This window comes from Parus major, chromosome 3, assembly GCF_001522545.3.
Source record: "Parus major isolate Abel chromosome 3, Parus_major1.1, whole genome shotgun sequence".
In the NCBI taxonomy this organism is placed as follows: domain Eukaryota; kingdom Metazoa; phylum Chordata; class Aves; order Passeriformes; family Paridae; genus Parus; species Parus major.
In genome coordinates, this window is record NC_031770.1 from 1,178,000 (window position 1) to 1,195,797 (window position 17,798).

General features: G+C 39.0%; 1 protein-coding gene across 3 annotated transcripts in view; it reads right to left on the minus strand.

Moving 5' to 3' along the window:
• The window catches only part of PSME4 (proteasome activator subunit 4), a 43,700-nt gene that overhangs the window by 7,812 nt on the left and 18,090 nt on the right, over positions 1-17,798 (minus strand). For 2 of the 3 annotated variants that reach the window (XM_033513154.1, XM_033513155.1), the window contains exons 11-43: positions 17,517-17,703; positions 16,757-16,846; positions 15,731-15,795; positions 15,480-15,630; positions 14,257-14,355; positions 13,836-13,905; positions 13,537-13,695; positions 13,359-13,426; positions 12,639-12,854; positions 11,382-11,539; positions 10,667-10,762; positions 10,084-10,139; positions 9,538-9,594; positions 9,300-9,355; positions 9,119-9,217; positions 8,970-9,032; positions 8,721-8,816; positions 8,258-8,389; positions 7,505-7,714; positions 7,235-7,371; positions 6,961-7,014; positions 6,312-6,441; positions 5,622-5,703; positions 5,016-5,169; positions 4,464-4,533; positions 3,896-4,021; positions 3,411-3,563; positions 2,903-3,007; positions 2,339-2,430; positions 1,842-1,973; positions 1,062-1,270; positions 851-936; positions 1-129 (exon numbers count right to left, since the gene is read on the minus strand). In XM_033513154.1, coding sequence (XP_033369045.1) covers positions 1-129; positions 851-936; positions 1,062-1,270; positions 1,842-1,973; positions 2,339-2,430; positions 2,903-3,007; positions 3,411-3,563; positions 3,896-4,021; positions 4,464-4,533; positions 5,016-5,169; positions 5,622-5,703; positions 6,312-6,441; positions 6,961-7,014; positions 7,235-7,371; positions 7,505-7,714; positions 8,258-8,389; positions 8,721-8,816; positions 8,970-9,032; positions 9,119-9,217; positions 9,300-9,355; positions 9,538-9,594; positions 10,084-10,139; positions 10,667-10,762; positions 11,382-11,539; positions 12,639-12,854; positions 13,359-13,426; positions 13,537-13,695; positions 13,836-13,905; positions 14,257-14,355; positions 15,480-15,630; positions 15,731-15,795; positions 16,757-16,846; positions 17,517-17,703 — 3,787 coding nt within the window. The remainder of the gene's footprint in view (positions 130-850; positions 937-1,061; positions 1,271-1,841; positions 1,974-2,338; positions 2,431-2,902; positions 3,008-3,410; positions 3,564-3,895; positions 4,022-4,463; positions 4,534-5,015; positions 5,170-5,621; positions 5,704-6,311; positions 6,442-6,960; positions 7,015-7,234; positions 7,372-7,504; positions 7,715-8,257; positions 8,390-8,720; positions 8,817-8,969; positions 9,033-9,118; positions 9,218-9,299; positions 9,356-9,537; positions 9,595-10,083; positions 10,140-10,666; positions 10,763-11,381; positions 11,540-12,638; positions 12,855-13,358; positions 13,427-13,536; positions 13,696-13,835; positions 13,906-14,256; positions 14,356-15,479; positions 15,631-15,730; positions 15,796-16,756; positions 16,847-17,516; positions 17,704-17,798) is intronic. The other variant, XM_015622277.3, reaches the window with a different exon arrangement.

Here is a 17,798-nt window from a genome sequence, read left to right on the forward strand (position 1 = left end):
TTGTTTTAGCACCTGAAGTACCAAAGGCACTTGCTGAGGATAGAGCAAACCCTGAGACATCAAGGACAAACACATCTTAGCATCTCTTTTGAGCTCATCATAGCTGTTGTCATTCTCCACGGGTGCAATCTAAATAAGAGCAGGGAGGGAAGAAAACCCTGTTAATAAATAGGCACTGGTGACAGCAAAATCCTCAAAAGAAGGGTAATCTCATGAAAGGACAGCTGCCTGGGAAAAACACATTCAATATAATGCTGAAAGATTAGGTTAGCTGGGAAAAACAATCAATATGACATTAAATATTCTTAGTAAATAATCAAGATATCCTGGTGAGGTTTTAGTTCCCCACTGCCATTCTCTTGGTATCAAACCCAATTAATTTCATATTTTAGATCCAGGTCCAAAACTGAGACAAAGCTTTGCCAGGGTCACCTTCACTTTAATAAACCTTTATTTTATGGTCACATAGATTACTGTTGGGTAATTTATTGATGTTTGTGCACTTTGGGCACACAAGTATGGATTATTTCAGAGCGGTAAGACTCGATGACACAGCTTCAAAGAATACAAGAATCAAAGGAAAAACAGGAGCAGCTTAAAAAGAATTGTGTAGTCAGGAAACAAAAGAAAATAGCTCAAGGTGCCTTAGAGAATCATGGAATGGTTTGGGTTGCAAGGGAGACCTGAAAGGTGATCCAGTTCCCCTGCCCTGCCACAGGCTGGTTGTTCAATGCCACATGCAAGCTGGCCTTGGAATATTATTAATATATATAAATAATATATTGTCAGTTTATTTATACAATCCTTTTTTAATCAAACATAACCAATAAAGGAGAATTAAAGGATGTACCTTGAAAAACAAAGGTAACAGCTGGAGTTGCTCTGTGACAGCTGTAGAGAAAGATCGCCCTGCACTCGCCATCAACCACTTCAAAACTGTTTGAATAAAGAGAAGCAATCACCAATTAAGAAGAAAAATATTAACAATTCTGCTACACAATTTGCAGACCTCAATCATCACATGGTAGAATAACCCTCACTCCTTGACCTCCTTAACTCACTTGTTTTCAAGAGTTTAATGCCCTGAGTTCGCTCGTCTTGCTCGCCGACTCCGTTCTCTTCCATAACATGATTCTGGATTTCTTCATCTGCTTCCATGAGCGGCTTGAGGTTTTCAAGTATCCGGGTAGTAAATTCATGGACACGAGGAGATTTAGTTGCAGCAGTGTTTGGCAAGGAAACATCTATCATGAAGATGTAGGTCAACACACTAAGAAAACAAACAAAGCCAGCAGGAATACACAGTGAGCACAACCCTTGTCCAGAGAACAGTGACCTGTGAACTCCAAATGATCCAAGATCGATTGGGTGACCCCTGAGGGTTAATACTTAGAGAAAATTTCCTCTCATCTTCAATTCAAAGCTATTTAAAACCAAATGTCTCTTCTAAGAGCTTCAGAGATGTCAAACATACTGACAATAAATCGGTGAGGCCCTGGCACAGGGTGCCCAGAGAAGCTGTGGCTGCCCCTGGATCCCTGGAAGTGCCCAAGGCCAGGCTGGATGGGGCTTGGAGCCGCCTGGGATAGGGGGAGGTGTCCCTGTCCATGGCAAGTGCTGGGACTGGATGAGCTTTAAGGTCCCTCCCAATCCAAAACATTCTAAGAAAAAAAAGACAAATATAGAGAAGTCCTCTGGAATTTCTGAAGCAAGTCTGTTAATTATTTATCTGATTTTTGTTATGAGCATTTATGCTTTTCGGGTTAATTATTTAGCTACCTAACTACCCAAATAAAACAAAGAGTTAAAACCCAACAAGAACTGCAGCAGACAACACTGACCTTCCTATTCTCTCTCGGACGTTCTTGTAGACCTGGGTGAGTTTGGGCTCCAGGTACTTGAGCAGCCTGTGCAGCAGCTCTGGCACTCTCCACTCCTGCTGGGCAAGGCCCCCTTGCAGCACATAAAGCCGGCTGGGAATCAGAACAGCTCATTTTTAGTCATACAGAACATTCCTCCTTCCCCAGTCCCCTCCAGACTTTGGGAATGTGCACAAGTGTGTCAGTGCATCAGAGTGTCCTTCAATGAGCAAAGATGGGTAAAAATTACCCAGTGAAACAACAGTACTGCTGCTCTGCCAGCCCCAAACCTCCCCATCCTGTAGTTATACTAAAAAAATTACCATGAAGAACCTGCCACTGGGTGGGGAAAGCTAACTGGAAAGCATTTGTTGCCCTCCCCTACCAGGTATCTGGCAGAGAATCCTCTCAATACTGCTTATCCAGGCTGTATTTCCTACTCTATCCAACCAAAAGAAACCAGTTCAAATTGATTTTACCAGGCATCTACAAATGATCCTCCTTCACCACTCAGTGGAGATTCCAACAGCAATTCAAACAACCAGTGCAGTTTCCTAGGATCTCTGCTCTCCTGGAAAAGAACAGGGAGCAGAGATGTAAAGTAAATGAGGGAGGTTTAAAATGTAAATAATGTATAAAATAAAGTAAAAGCAAAGAAAGTTTTGACAGAGATTTTTTTTTTCATCCCTTGGGTTTATTTATTAAGTAAGGGCAATGTTCACTATGTTTTCACAATGAACCTCATTAGAAGAAAAACCCAATAAAACTACACACAGTTTTAATTAATTGGTAAATACAATCAGAACAGAAGGAATTTAGCTTAGTTTCTGAGATATCTGAATAACCATGCCTAAATTTTGCTAATAAGGGTTTTGGCCAACAAACCACACTGAGTTCTGCTGAGCGATGGGTAAGAATTATTGACCCAAGTTATTTGTGACCTATCATCACTGACCCTGCTGGGGGGGTGAACTCCCAGTTCACTGCAGGAATGTTATTCCACAGTGGATCCAGCTTTAGGAGACAAAAATTGGGATACTTACACAGGAGGTGGCAATGCAGGTGCCCCAGTCATTGTATGTTTCCACTGTGATGTTGGACAAAGCTGTTCGAAGCAATGGACACAGAAGCTTCCAAAGTTTTTCCACCTGCCCAGCAAAAACACAAGAGACAAGATTTCGCTATTTACAGATCTCAAACTCAGCCCAGAGATTAAAATGTCCTCTTTATTTTAGTACTTATTCTCCCAGGATTAATTTTTGGCATGGACAGCTAGGCCTGAATCAAATAAATATTTAGCAGCCCAAGGTGGACATAAGCACTTATTTCTATTGGAAATTACAAACCACATCAGCTTTGCCATCTGCTTAACAGCAAACTGTTCCCAGTTTTAATACTGGAGTGTTTTCCTAACACCTGGCAAGAACAGGCACCAAACTGAGCAATGAATCGTGCTCCAAGTTTGGCCATCAAGACCTCAACTTCTAATTGGGTTAATAATACAAAATTACTCTAACTTCCAAGAATAACTTGAAAATATTGCTCCAGCACCTTCTCAAAGGTCCAGTGTTTAGAACCTCTTATGAGGCCAGCAATGATTTCAGCTAAACACCTCTGGGTGCTCTCGTGAGAGTCTGCGACCAGTTGCTCCAAGTGGGGCTGAAGAACTGGCAAAAAGGCATCATCAAAGTTTCTGAAAAGGCCCTGGAAAACAAGAGGGGAAAGGCTCTTCAGGAACTACCAAAAACACTGTCTTCCCAAGAACATCATAAAATTGTGAAACACTTGAGTTTGAATGTGCAGAAAGTGAAATTGCTTTTTTTAAGAGCATTACACACCAGTGTCCTTCAGACTATTACAATACTCTAAATATGTTTCCCTAAGTAGTTAATCAGAAGAGAGGATTAATAGAATTACCCAGAGCAGCTTTAAAAATCAAGGTTTTGCAACAGTATGAGCCCAGCAGTCTGTGGCTTTTCCATGCTCTGGGAATTGTCTAAAACATGAGAGCAATTTAGTGATTGAACTCTCCTTACCTTGAAGAGGCAAAATCTGCGAGGATTAAATTTGTCCTTTCCCTTTCTGTCTTCTAAAGACAAAAATTTTATTAACTGCTCAACAAACTTGGGATCAGAAAAGTGATCATATATAATTTGTTCTGCCTGTAACAGGAAGAAAAAAAAATGATTAGCTTTGAGGTGTTTGCTTGCCACAGTGATATCCCAATCTTTACAAGTCCCATGTTTCATTTGCAGTCTCAAGGAAAGAAATGCCATGGTTATCCATTTCCCCCTTCATTTCACAGGGAATTATCACAACCCCTAAAAATTAGTCCTTCCCACTGTCATTAATGACCTTGTTCTCAACTCTGATCATGATTTGAAAGGGAAAAAGAAAGTGCTCATGAATACAATTATTCCATGATTCCTGAGAGAAAAGCAGCAATACATTAAAATAATAAATCCTTCTGGTATGCTGACACAATAAGAATTAGAAAAATACAATTCAAACATCTTGTGGGGTTCTCCACAGTAATCTGTGGACAATATTAAGAGAGGAAAAGAGAAGTACTATTAAAAAAAACCACAAACTTGCAACTCTTACCTCTGTCAGCTCATCTCTCCTTCGCCCAAGCTTTGGTTGCTGCTCAACTGGAGCATAAACTGTCATAGTCCTGAACATTAAAAACAGAAGATAAGTAATAGAAAGTTAAAATAAAAAATAAGTACACTAGCATATGTTGCTGTTGTCTTCTGCGTTCTCAATATTAACTAAAACTTATCCTCAACTCCAAAAGATCAAAACTTAAAGAAGAAAATTTACAACAGAATGAAGTTTGTTATTACAGGTTTTGCTATGCAAACAGCCATGTGGAATTTATGCCTATTTGTGCCTATTGCCTACATAGAGAGAATGGCTAAAAAAGAAATAATAAACAAAAAAGCCTCAAACCAACCAACACAAAACCCACCCAGAAATGGTAAACCAAGCAAGGTGCATAAAGGACAAAATAAACTGCATTTTTTTTGTTGTTGAATCAAATTAAATACATAGATAAAAGAAAAATTTAAAATCATAATAAAACAGGATTTTATTTCCACACAGAACTTTTCCTGCTGACTCTCCCAACTCCACCTCAAGGCTAATGCTACTCACTGGGGCCAGGTGTAATATCCCCAGTGTGTTTTCTCCACGAAACAGCAGGATTCCCAGGCTTCCTTGGTCTTTGGTAGGCTCTGGCTGTTGTAGTGCAGCCACTGGTTGTCTGCTCTGTCACCAGCCTGGATGCTGGAAGGCTTCAGGCTCCCACCTGATACAAGAGGAAAATCAAAATGAACATATATAGACATAATAAAAATAGGTAAACATTAAAAAGGAGACATACAAATTGTTCTCACAAATTACGAGGCTTTTGGGGGAAAAAAAACCCCGAACTGAAAAATCACCATTTATGTTATTTCTGTATCATATTTACCTAATTTGCTTAGAACATTAACAACCTCTTGACTCTATGTTTAATTTAACCAGAAAAGCTTTTAAAAACATTTTAGGATAAATGCAAGGTATATCTTATATTAAATAAATATTATTTACTTTATTATTGCTATTAATATTATTATTAAATTAAATAAATTTTAAAATATTATTTAAAATAATATTATGTTATAATATATTATAAATAATATATATTATACATATTATTATTAAAATAATATTATATAAATGTATTTTAATAATATTATTATATTAAATAAAACGTACTTATTTCGTAAGGGCAGATGGGCACTTTCTTGTGTGTTCTCTTAAGCTGTTTAAGAATCCCAGCCACAGCTGAGATGGCCACCTAAAGAAAAGTAAAAAATGGGTATTAATGTATTCATTCCACACATTTCCCTCAGAAGGATGTGGCTCATCATCCCTAAAAAGCCAGTGAAAACTGGAGTGAACCCAGAAGGAAATAAACATGGTTCCTTCAGGGAATACAGGAAATGAACTATGTTATAGGCCAGAAAACCCTCAATAATAATTTTGTTTTAATAATTTGAATTTAATATCATTTCAATAATTTTTGGTGGGGAAAGGAAGGTTTGTTTTGAACCTCACTGAGGCAGTAACAGCACAAACTAAACATTGATGGCTCCCTTCAAATAACAAACTGCAGGTGGGAAAAGCATCCATCTGCAAAAGAAATTCTGCAAAAGAACTCTGAAATAAACAAGGACTCAGCCCATCCCACATCTTCACAGTTTACAGATTTACACATGTCACGCTACAGCGCTGCCAAGACTGCCATTTCTTGGATTGGAAGTTTTGTACACGTGAGTGGCTGGGAGGGGGAGGATGGAGTTCCACCTCAGTTTTTGTGCTCTATCCCACCAAAAAACCCCATGAGAACCTGATGTAAAGCCCAAAGAGCTGCAGAGCCAAAGGAAATCCTTCTCCTGGGCTCACCTTCCGAACCACAATGGCATCGTGGTTGAGACACTGCACAAAGAATTTTATGGCACGGGCGGGCAGGATCCTGTCATCCCTCAGGAGCAGCGACAGGAAGCCAATGCTTATGTGTTCAAACTTCCAGGGCCTGAAAAAACCCAAATGTTCAAAGCAGAGTGTAAACACCAAAGTTTATGTACTGGTTTTACTCAGAAATTATTACATGTATTAAGATTATGTAAATACATAAATTAATGGCACTGCTGTAATCAATGACCTTAACTCACTTTGGGAAACCTCCGGTGTTCTGGGAACACAAAGGTGTGAAAATACAAAATAAGTGGTGCAAAATACCTACAGGGATATTCTTTTAAAAGTTTTTTTAACACAAATATTATGGGAACCATTAGAATCTATTCTGATATCAGTGTTACAGACAGCACCAGAGCTTTCTTAATTAAAAAAAACATATTAAAAACCTCAGTAACAGGCCAGACTAAGGAAAAAGCTTAACTCCAAGATGTGATGATGCCCTGTATTAACAAATCAAGCTCCCAGTGCAAATAAATCCATGACCATGGTAACTGTCCTCCTGAATATTGATCAATGCAACTACTTCAATCCACCCTGAAAAAAACCCTTTCATGCACAAAAAAGGGGGACTCACAGATTTCTCTGTTCCACACAGTCCAGCAGCATGTTGACCAAATTTTCATAGTTCCTGAGAGAAAGAGAGGGAGTTATCAACTACATGGTACTGAGATCCATTGAAAAACAGAGGAAAAAGTTCCTCAACTAAAAGTGTGTGAAGGTGAAGAGGCAAAGAGGAAATAGAAGTGCAGAGAAGATGCAGCCCAACAATCCTTGGACATTCTGAATTTCTCAGTTCAGCTGCTTTGGATGGGGACATTTAATGAGCAGTTCAAGGAAGCTGAACTCACCTCACAGCCTCAGCGTTCTTCTCCTTCTGTCGCTGAATTCCCAACTGAATTTCCTCTGATCCCAGAGCTGGGAACTCTGAACTTTCCTGTCCTGACTTCTGCAGCAGAACAGCCACCTCCATGCATTTCTCTGGAACCTGTTGATGGACAGTGCAAAGATTTGGGACTTGAACTTACAAGTTTTTAATGTCTCTGCTTTGGAACTCTGCAGAGTACAGAATTTCCTTGTCCACACAGACAAGGCTGAACACCAAGGAATTGATCACTCACTGCAAAATCCAGCCCAATGGTCTCATACTGCCGATGGATTTTCTCTGCTAGGTCATCAAAGAGTCTGACTATGGATGGTTTTTCCAAGGACATGGCTTTGCTAAGCCCAGAAGAGACAATTGCTGGCCACGTCTGTGCTATACAATCCCAGTCGTGCAGATTGGCCAAGCACACCCCGCTGTGATTCCCAAGGAGACAATATAAGGCACCCTGTGGAATGGAAGATGCAGTTTGGGAAGGTTAAAGCTGGGCTCATCCGTGATATCGACATATGCATGCACCCACACAGAATAAAAACTCAGCTGCAGCTACCAGATCATTAAAATGTCCATAAACATTCAGCCTCACTGTCAAATTACTGAAGATTTTGCACTGAGTCCTCTTCATTTAATGAGATTGGAAGCCCTGCCAATTAATTTATCCACAGATTGGCTGCCTGAATTCTCAATTATGTTAGAGGAGATGATTCACAACTGCTTCACCTTGACTACATCTTCTCAATTTCCATTCCATAACTTAAAAATAGGTGCTAACTCACATTTTGGTAATACCTGAGCACACAGGGAACATATTTAAACACAGTATTTCTCTTGTAGATCTAATACAAATAATTCCTTCTACCAGTCATGCCTATTAGCCATGAAAACATCAATCATGCTGATAAACAAGCAAATCCCACTTCCTCCATTAAAAATTCTCATGTAAAAACACTTTGAATAGACAGCCACAAAAAACAAATTAGTGAGGCAGTACTTTAAATTGCTTCTGAGTGACATCTTGCCGGTCAGGACGCAGGAATTCCAGAACTAAGGGAATGATATCTCTGCAACAGAAATTGTAGGTTCCCAGAGCTGTGAAGAATGCTTGCTGAGCTTTACTTCTGACCTGAAACAAAACATTTATTAGATAAAAATAACACCCTCATCCATTTCAGTTATTTATGCACAAAGTTTTTATCGTGTGTTTGTGCACAGAAACAAAATTATTTGTGGAAGGTTGTAAACACCCCAGCCCATTTATAAAAATCTACTTGTTTCTGGCATTTACATGAGAACAGCTACAAAGTTACAGAAGATTCTTTATGCTGCCAGAAACGAGGTGTTTTTAAGATCATTTGAAAAGCCAACAGCCAGACCAACAGATTAGGGATGTAGAATCACTTGAAGAGACACCAAAACACTCCATAAACCTCAGTTTAAAAGGGGCTGCTCCTCACCTGCCCATAGGAACTCGTGGACAAACACAGAAGATCCCTGATCATCTCCTGGTGGGAAGTTTTGTATTCACAGCCTTCCATCGTCAGAGTTCTCAGCTGAATTAGGGGGAGCACAAAGAAAGGACAGATTGTTTTTACATTTCACACATATAAAAACACCAGTGCGGGAATATTGTTATGATGACATTTAGCTAACTATGCAAAGCAGCTTTTCAAGCAAATTAGTGAGGATTGAAGGGGAAGAATTACCTCATGCTGCAGCATAACTCTATCGATCAGCAAGGCTCTGATGTGTTGTTTCTTTCCTTGAAGCTGTAAAAAAGGGCATCCTTTGGTTTAGATTTCAGTATCAAATCTGCAATTCAAGAGCCAAAGCTTCACAAAGCCAAGTCACTGACCCTGTTCTCCATTGATTTTTTCACTAGATTGAAGCTTTTCCATCGTGAATCAAACTCATGCTTGTGAGACCCTTGGAACTGCAAAACATCACTGATAATCTGTGGAAAGAAAGAGAGGATAAGAGAGATTGTTTTGCAAAAAAAGTCATCTTGCCTTAAGTTTTATAAATGTAAAGCATACCTTTATTATTAGAAACAAAGACTTGGTATCATCTTCTGAATTATCAAGAATGTAATCTGCAATTGGGAGAAATGAAATGTATCATCAGACAGGAAAAGAGCTTTAAAAATTAGCAATAATGTTGTTTCTGCAAACCTTAACTTTCAGAATTATAGGCAAACAATATAATTTCCTCATCTATAAAATCACACTGAAGTATAACACAGATGGTTTTAGTTACAGGAGTGATCAAACTTACGCAGCAATTTTCTTGTAACCCTTGCAATTGTTTCTCTGTAATTCTCCCTGGATAAATCTAAAAGAAAACAAAACGTTTTCTGTTAATTATACAACAGCATAAAAAGCAATTTATTGTGGAAAGCCAGAGCAGACTATTCAGAACAGGCATTATGAACTACTATAAAAATAACCATTTGTTCTACCTAAGGACACGGCTCTCATCAGTTTATCACCTCAGATGCTTGGGTTTTAGAGGTACACAACCTCCTTTATCTGCCTTGATAATTAGTTTTATTTCTAAGTTCAGGCAGTTCATTTAGCATACAGGAACTGAGGAACACACAGAGCTCCCATCCCCTGCCAGATTCCCTGCAGCGGATCGTGTATCACTGCTGAAAATAAAACTCTGTGTACACAGAGCTCTGGTGCTGGTCATAAAAACCCATTTCTATGAAGAGAAGAATCAAAATTGTGGTCTCCAAAAGAACCCATTGTTTTTACAAAAAATAAAAGAAGGAAATTAAAAAAAAAAACAACAAACCTGAATGGACAGGGATGTACTCACCATAATCAACACCAGTGTACAGCTTTGTCTCTTCCAAAGACACCAGACTTGGGACCCTGCAGGAAAACAAGGTAGATATTACAACACATTACAGAAATAATGTAGTATGTGCATTTCACTGGTGTTTAATTCCTTTTAACAAGTTAATTTTTATGCCAGTAGCACACAGACTTATGGATTTAGTAAAAGAATGTCTTAGTTCTTACACTTAAATTAAGCATCCCTTTGGGTCAGACTTTGTCAGAGGTGGGGACACTGTAAGGGCACTTTGAACCCAGAATTTTAATTTCCCAGTTAACAGAACCTCATCAGTTCCATTAAAAAGGCAGAAATTTGGTCTCTGTCAAACCTGTGAACACACTCATTGAAACACACATGGCTCCCTGTCATAGGGAAGGACAGGAGAGTTTGAGTCCTTTCCTGACAAGTGAATTTTCTGTATCTTGCCATTTACTAGGAGTGCTCCCTAAATGCAAGCTTCTAGCAGCAGTTGTGTGACAACAGCAGTAAAAAAGCACTGAAACCCAGCATGAAGGAACATCAGCACTGAGAATGTTTTGGATATTAAATGAATGTTACTTACAGATGAGCCACCCTTTCCCCTTTGAGAGGAGGCAGAATGTTCCCAGAGCCAATCAGGCAGTTGTGCACGATGGCAAGACACTGCTGCACATCATCTCTTAAACAAAGAGGAAAACCTGGTTACTTATCTGTTAATTGCTTGAAAATACACCAATGACAAACCACATCTTTTTTGTGAAGTTTTATGAAAGTTTTTTCTTTAGTTGCATCAGTGCTAAACACAGGAGGAAGCACTGCGGAAATCAAGCCAGGCTTTTTTGAGACAACCTAATTTGTTTACAAACTCCAGTATTTAACTTCATTTTCTGGAAAACACGGGGGATTTTATATTTCAAAACTGTGCAGGTAAGATAAACTAATGTGAAAATTGCTTTGAAGAATTTTATCTAAATTTCAGATAAAACCTATGAAATAACTCCTTACCCCAAGGCCAAGACAATTCCTTCCCTCCATGGGGAGGATGAGGGAATACTTTAGGAGTGACTATTTTACAGTCTAAAGATAAATTAAAATGCAAAATGTGAACAACTTCTTTCCTGTGTTACTTCAGGGAAATCTTGATGCTATCTCAGCTGAAGCAGGAGCTTTGGAAATCTTAAAATAACACCAAAGTGCAACATTCTAGTGTTTTCCTCTCAATTTTTGTACTGCCTGTGTGACTGGCAATAACTACCAGGAATGGATATGGAATGGCACATGCCCTTTCTCCATCCTACCTGGACATTTCCAGCTCTCCAAGTGCATAAAGCTCCAGCCTGGTGAGCTCAGGCTGCAGGAACGTATCCAGCAAATAAAAAGCAAAGTTTATTTCCTCTGATGAAGGAACGTGCCACTGGATGTCCAAGTTCCACAGGTCACCTGGTTTACCCCAGTCCTGCAGCAAATAAAGATGTTTCTTATTCATCAAGCTATTTCAATTGTGTTTTGAAAAAAAAGGCATTTAATGTTATTTAAAAAACCCCAAACACATGTGAGCTGACTACTACTATAAAGCAGTTATCTTGACAATTTCAGGAAAAACACCACCACCACAAAATCAAACAGAAATCCCAATTCTATACATGTCTGCACATACCTAGAAAATAACACATATCTGAAAACACTAAAAGGACAAGGACTTCACTGGTCTAATTGAAATATAACTTAATTACTCCTTTGTCTGGATATAAATTCAGACACATTCTTAAACTTTTCACACTCCCATAGAGAACAGCAAAGTCATTGTGATTTTTTTCAGTTTCAGAGGAGGAATTTAAAATAATTGTGTAATTGCTGTGTTTTTGGGGGTTTGTCAATTTGTTTTGTTGGGGGTTTTTGGTGTTTGGCATTTAGGATATTTTTGTTCATTTTTAAATGATTAACTGGCCCAAATGGATGTCTCCATCAGTTACAAAACTCAACTAGCTTTCAGTAACATCTGCAATTGAGAATTATGTAAAAACAGTTTTCAGCAAAATGCAGTTGTATATTGAAACAGGCCAGCTGAAAACTGCTGCCTTCAAACTGGGATATTGATAAATTGACCTCAAAGTCTTAACAGCAGAGCAGCACATGACTTCTGACAGTTTCAGTAACTTTTAATATTGCCACTTCTGCTTTCATTTTATCTCAAGCTCATGGTAGAATCATTATTTGTTATTCTGCTGACCTGTAAAACACCACATCTCCTTGCTGCATATTAACTTACTGTAGTCATGCAATCATGGTAAAAAACACACATCACAAACCTATGAAACCACTCAAAACTATAAAACTACTCCAACAACAGTCAGTATTCATTTTTTGCTATCAACATACTTTAAATTAATTGCCACTTGCTCTACATTTCAAAGCCCAAAGCATCGCTTTCCATTGCTGCTACCACTGTCCAGAAATCTCCAAATAAAACCATCGAGCGTACGACTGCTTTTTCAACAGAAAACAAAACAAAAAAAAGTCAAATCCTCTAATCCTAAATAAATGAAAATCCTTGCCTTGATAGGAAAGTATTCAGAAAGAGGCTTGTCAAAGCCACCTGGCACACTGCAGTACTCTGTGGGGTAGATAAGTGTAGCAGAACGAAGAAGATGGTGCAGTAGGTTACAAGACAGAATGTAACCCTGCTTACAGGTTAAGTGTAGGGTGCGCTGCAGTATCTTCCCAAACTGCTCCCTGTACAGTAGCAGCTTCTTGCCATCCACTCGTGTGATCTGGGGGCACAGAGAGACATTGCAAACATCAGCCTGGTCCTGCAGGGCTGGACAGGGTCACACTGCTCAGCCCAGCTGGGCCAGGCTCCATTCTCCAGCTCCCACTGGATTTACACACAAACTGATGCTTCCACAGCTGCTGGAAAAGTTTCAGTGATGCCATCTGCCTGGCCCCATCCTAAATTTTCCTGTATTTTCTTATATTAATTTTAAAATATTTCCAGTTACTGAAAGCTTCTTATGTTTCTCCCTGCATTGATCCCTCTTCTTTCACTCCCCCTCAGTAATTGCTTTAATTTCATTCCACATGCAACACTGTGTTTATTTGCTTCAAACAACAGCCACTCATGTTGCATTTGCAGCTAGGTAAAACCCAGCAGCTCTCCAGTGCCATTCATACAACATTTACACTGCTTTAACAGAAATAGTTTTTTTTTCTCCTTTCAGGGGCATTAAGCAGGATGCAGCGACACACAGGCGTGGGAAGAACGTTTTTGGGAATACCTCTGATAAAAGTTGAAGATTCCAGAGCAGCTCCTTATCTAGTTCTTCATCATGTAATACATCATCATCTAGAGGAACAAGGGATAAGCACTGCTGTCACCACACTGTAGACAAGTTTTCCAAACAAGCTGCATCAGAATCCAGATGCCAAAATCTGACTCCCAACCCTCCAACTCACACTGCACTCGTGTGTCCAGCTGGAAGTCACTTTTAGCCAATGTACCATCCTGAAATTGAGGAATGCCTGGAGACATTTCCAACTGCCACATTTTTAAGGAATTGTGGTCTTGAAGCCTGACAGATTTTGGCTTTGGAATTACACAACTGCTGCTTCGGTCTTTTTAGAGAGAATAATGGATTTATCCATTGTGGAAATTAACTTGTGGAAAACACACACAAGTTTTAGATAGTCTTTTCATGTTTAACAAAAACCAACCCAAAAGCAAGCCAGTAACACTGGAAATGTTAGAAACTTACTGCCTGTGAGGTGAGTTATGACGTTGCAGCAATGTGGTACAAAAAGCTTCAAGGACTCCTCGGGACGGCACTGCAAACAGCACCAGGAAAAGTCCATTTTAAAACAAAATATCTGAGGGAACTCAGCACACACAGTGATAAACAGCTAAGATTAGATTGCATCCCAACTCCAATTCAACCTACAACCAGCCCGACTTCATGATTCTCAGTCAATAAAACCTAAATTTAACATAAATGCAAGATAAAGACTGCATGAATTAACCTCCTGAAATATTGCTATATGCAACCAGCCAGTTTTAGAAGACTTACTATTAAGAGGCACCTGTATTTACATGAAAAAAGTATAGATATTACACAGGAAAAAGCAGCAGCATTAGCTATTTTCTTTTTTAAAGAGGGAGTGAAGAGGATTTTCTCTCACTTTTACTGCAGCTCGGCACATATCGGCAACCATTCGACCAGCAACTCTTGTCTCAAATATATTTGAAACAGCAAAGTTAAAAACCTTCTCCAAGGCAACCTAAAAACAAGGAGAAAAAGATGGGAGATTACTTTTTTTAAAAAAAACAAAACAAATTAGATATCCCAAAATGTTTGATGTTACACAGAAAGTACCATCTCTACATAACCCTGTGTTCTTTTAAACCAGAAACCCACAATTAACATGGGAAAAAAAAGTCAGAATAGAGAGACAGAGAAAGCAGCTCTGAAATGTTCTCTTTGGGAAGGGAGGAGGTGGATAACTCTTGATGACTAATATAAGTTTAGGGTGATTCTGAAAAACTACACAGAAAATGTTTTCCAGGAATAAGTCACAGGCTGATGACAGGAAAACTTAGTTCACATGTCACAGTGAAGGAAAGCCAAGACACCCCTTAGTTAACAAATAAATAGGGAATTAAGTTGCAACTATTTAAGTAGATTTAAAGCAGATTATTTCCATCCAGCACCTTGCAAAGCAAGCTCAACTACATAAAATGCAGATCCCATGAATACTTTAATAAGGGACAAACAGGAAAAGTAGAAATTAAATACTTAATGACTATGAAGAATTAACTTAAGACTTGCATTTACCAAAAGATTCCAAACAAAAATCATGCCCAAGTGCCAATGTTCAAAATGTACAAAACCTGGCATCTCCCAGTATGTATTTATTTAAACAGAAATATGGTAACCCAAACTACAGGGAAAGAAGCTGTCCATGTAATAACCTGGATTCTCCACCCTCTCCCTCTGAGTTATTTTAATCCAAGTAATTTTTCTGATCCCATTAACCACACAGCTCCTTGTGGAGCCTCTTTGGCCCAGCTGAGGAAGTGACAAAAGAGGGAGAGAAAAGGAAAGCAGGGACTTCAGCAACATTATCAAGACATGAAAATCCACAATCTAAACTGATACAGGGCTAAAATGAACTGCTGGAATTATTTCTGCTTGTGTTTATCATCAGTTTGCACAAGAGCTCTGTAGGGATGTAGATAAAATCATGAACCAAACTGACAAGAATTCAAACTGCCCCCTCAGCCCTTTCCTTGGTTAAATGTGGAAGTTCACATTCATGAAGAAAGGAAGAATCTGAATGCACCAGTTGCTGTCAACTCAAAATTCAGTTTCCTAAAAGAGATGAAAAGCCTGTGTTCTACGTACCTTAAAGATATCCTTTGAACACTGGGTAAGGATTGTACTGAAAGTAGAAGAGAGACCCAGTTCCACCAGACTCTCCAAATGAGTCATTTTCTCTGTTTCAGTCTCCTCTCTGGTTTGTTCTAATGTGCTGCTCTCTATAAGTCCAAAACATCTACATAAATAAACCCAGGAAGTGCAGGGTTAGTAAGAGAAACTGGAAAGTTTTATAAAGTTCCTCATGCCAAGCTTTCCCCTATCCTTGGCTCACTCACCTATCCATAAACTGCAGCACAAAATCCTCAAATTCAGCAGATGCAGAGCACAATTCTCTCTCCACCTACAGTTTTCCAACACAAAGGAAACACACAATATTGGCTTTTACTAAGTGAACAAAGTTTATTTCCTATATTAACTACTTCCAAGGTCCAAGTGAGAACATCCTCCAGTGCATTTCCCACCATACAGACTCAAGTGCTCCATGAAACAGTTATTACATGTTCCTGACACCATCCTGTCCCAATTTCCTGGCCTGAATGTGTATCCAAATAACCTCTCTGGTGAGATCAGGTCTGCCTCCATGGATACAACCTTTGGCCTCACCACTGATCCTCCTTTGCAGCAGGAGGTCAGCGAGTGCCAGGGGTGCTGCCAGACCTGCTCTCCTGGCAGAATTACATTAAATATTCCCTGAACAAACTCCTCTTTACTTTTGAGTGCTGCAGCTCTGGAGCAACGAAATTCACCTTTTAATCTGGGCAACCTGCAGCTCTCTGAGCTACAAAGCGTCCCAGGAGCAAACAGGTGTGGTGGAAAGGGGGATAAGGCTCGCTGTCTAATGCTGTTACGATCTCTTGACTGGAAGAGATTAACGAGTGTCTGGAGGGAGAGCAATAGAATCTCAATCAGGGAAGGGGAGCAGGACTTCAAAGAGGAGCAGGGGTTTCTTTAGGAAGAAAACAGCCCTGAAAAATGATGAAAAAACCCATCTAATGTACTGTTTAAAATAATTACAGAGTCCAACATCCTCCTCAAGGTAGGGAGAGCTCCGAGTCAAAAGACACCACACACAGGGCTCTGAGCAATTTAGTTTTGACATTAAAACATTAGATTGCCTGAATTTAACATTCTCTACAACAAGCTCTGACTAATTGGTAAAGCTTATTTGCACACTGGTATCAGCTCCTCTGATAGAAACAAACAGGAATTCATATCTTTGTATATACCTTCATATCTTTTGCTAGAAATTAAACTGAAAACCAAGTTACAGCTTTGTTTTTATACCAAGCCAGCACTCTTACCTCTGAAAGATCATCTCTTTCTTGCAATACAGATGAACAATCTACTAAAGGCACCAGAGTAGAAAATGTTGCAATGAACTGGAATGTAATCTGTTGAGAGGTACAAACAGCTCTTTAATGAATGTTACTGTACCTACACATTAAAAAGCTTTTACAGTTAAGGAATAGGATCTAAAGAAAATTATACTAAAAAAACCAAATAAATCCAGAGCTCAATTCTTCTACCCTAAAACATCTATTTCAGATTTCATATATAAAACCTAACAGGCAGCACTGTAAAAAGAGTCTTCATTTTGTAAGTAACGTAGTCATTATTCTGTGCTGAGCTCTAAAGCTACAAAACCCCAATATTTACATTGTTTTAAGTCAATTAATATGAATTTCTGAAAAACACAGACTTATAATTTAACATAATGAAAACCTAGTGATAAAGGGTTTCCTTTTGATCTTAAAAGACTAGGAATATTTGCTAGGAGCTGTGGAGCAGCTATTTAATCCTGTTTATCAGAAGAGCCCAAAAATCAGTACAATGCTTATCACAACCACTTTGCACTGTAAAATGAGTCAAAGAAGCTTGTAATATTGAATTTTTAAGAATAAAATTTGTGCAGAAAAAAAAAAGGCTGATAAATTCTGGACTCTGAAAGCAGGAGTTACCCACTTTCAGAGAAATATAAAAAATATTTATATATACATACAGTATTAGTTAGTTGGCTGGTTATCTTCTAAAAAAAAAAAAAGGCAATATTTGTACACTCACCATACACTTGCTGAAGTCATTGGGGTCCACCCCAGGCAAGGCTCTCATCAGCAGAGGTAGCATGTGTGTGGGACCCTCAGGAAACCACTTTCCCCCGGACACCAGGCTCCGAGCCACCCCAATGACACAGCTCAGGGTGGCTGTCAGCTGATGAGGCTCTGTCAGGGTCTCAAGTGCAGGATATGTTCTGTAAAATGGCAGGCAGTCAGATTGGCAACAGTAATGTTTCTAAAGCCTTCAAAGAAAATAGAAGTGGACTGCACATGGTATTTTCTGCGTGCA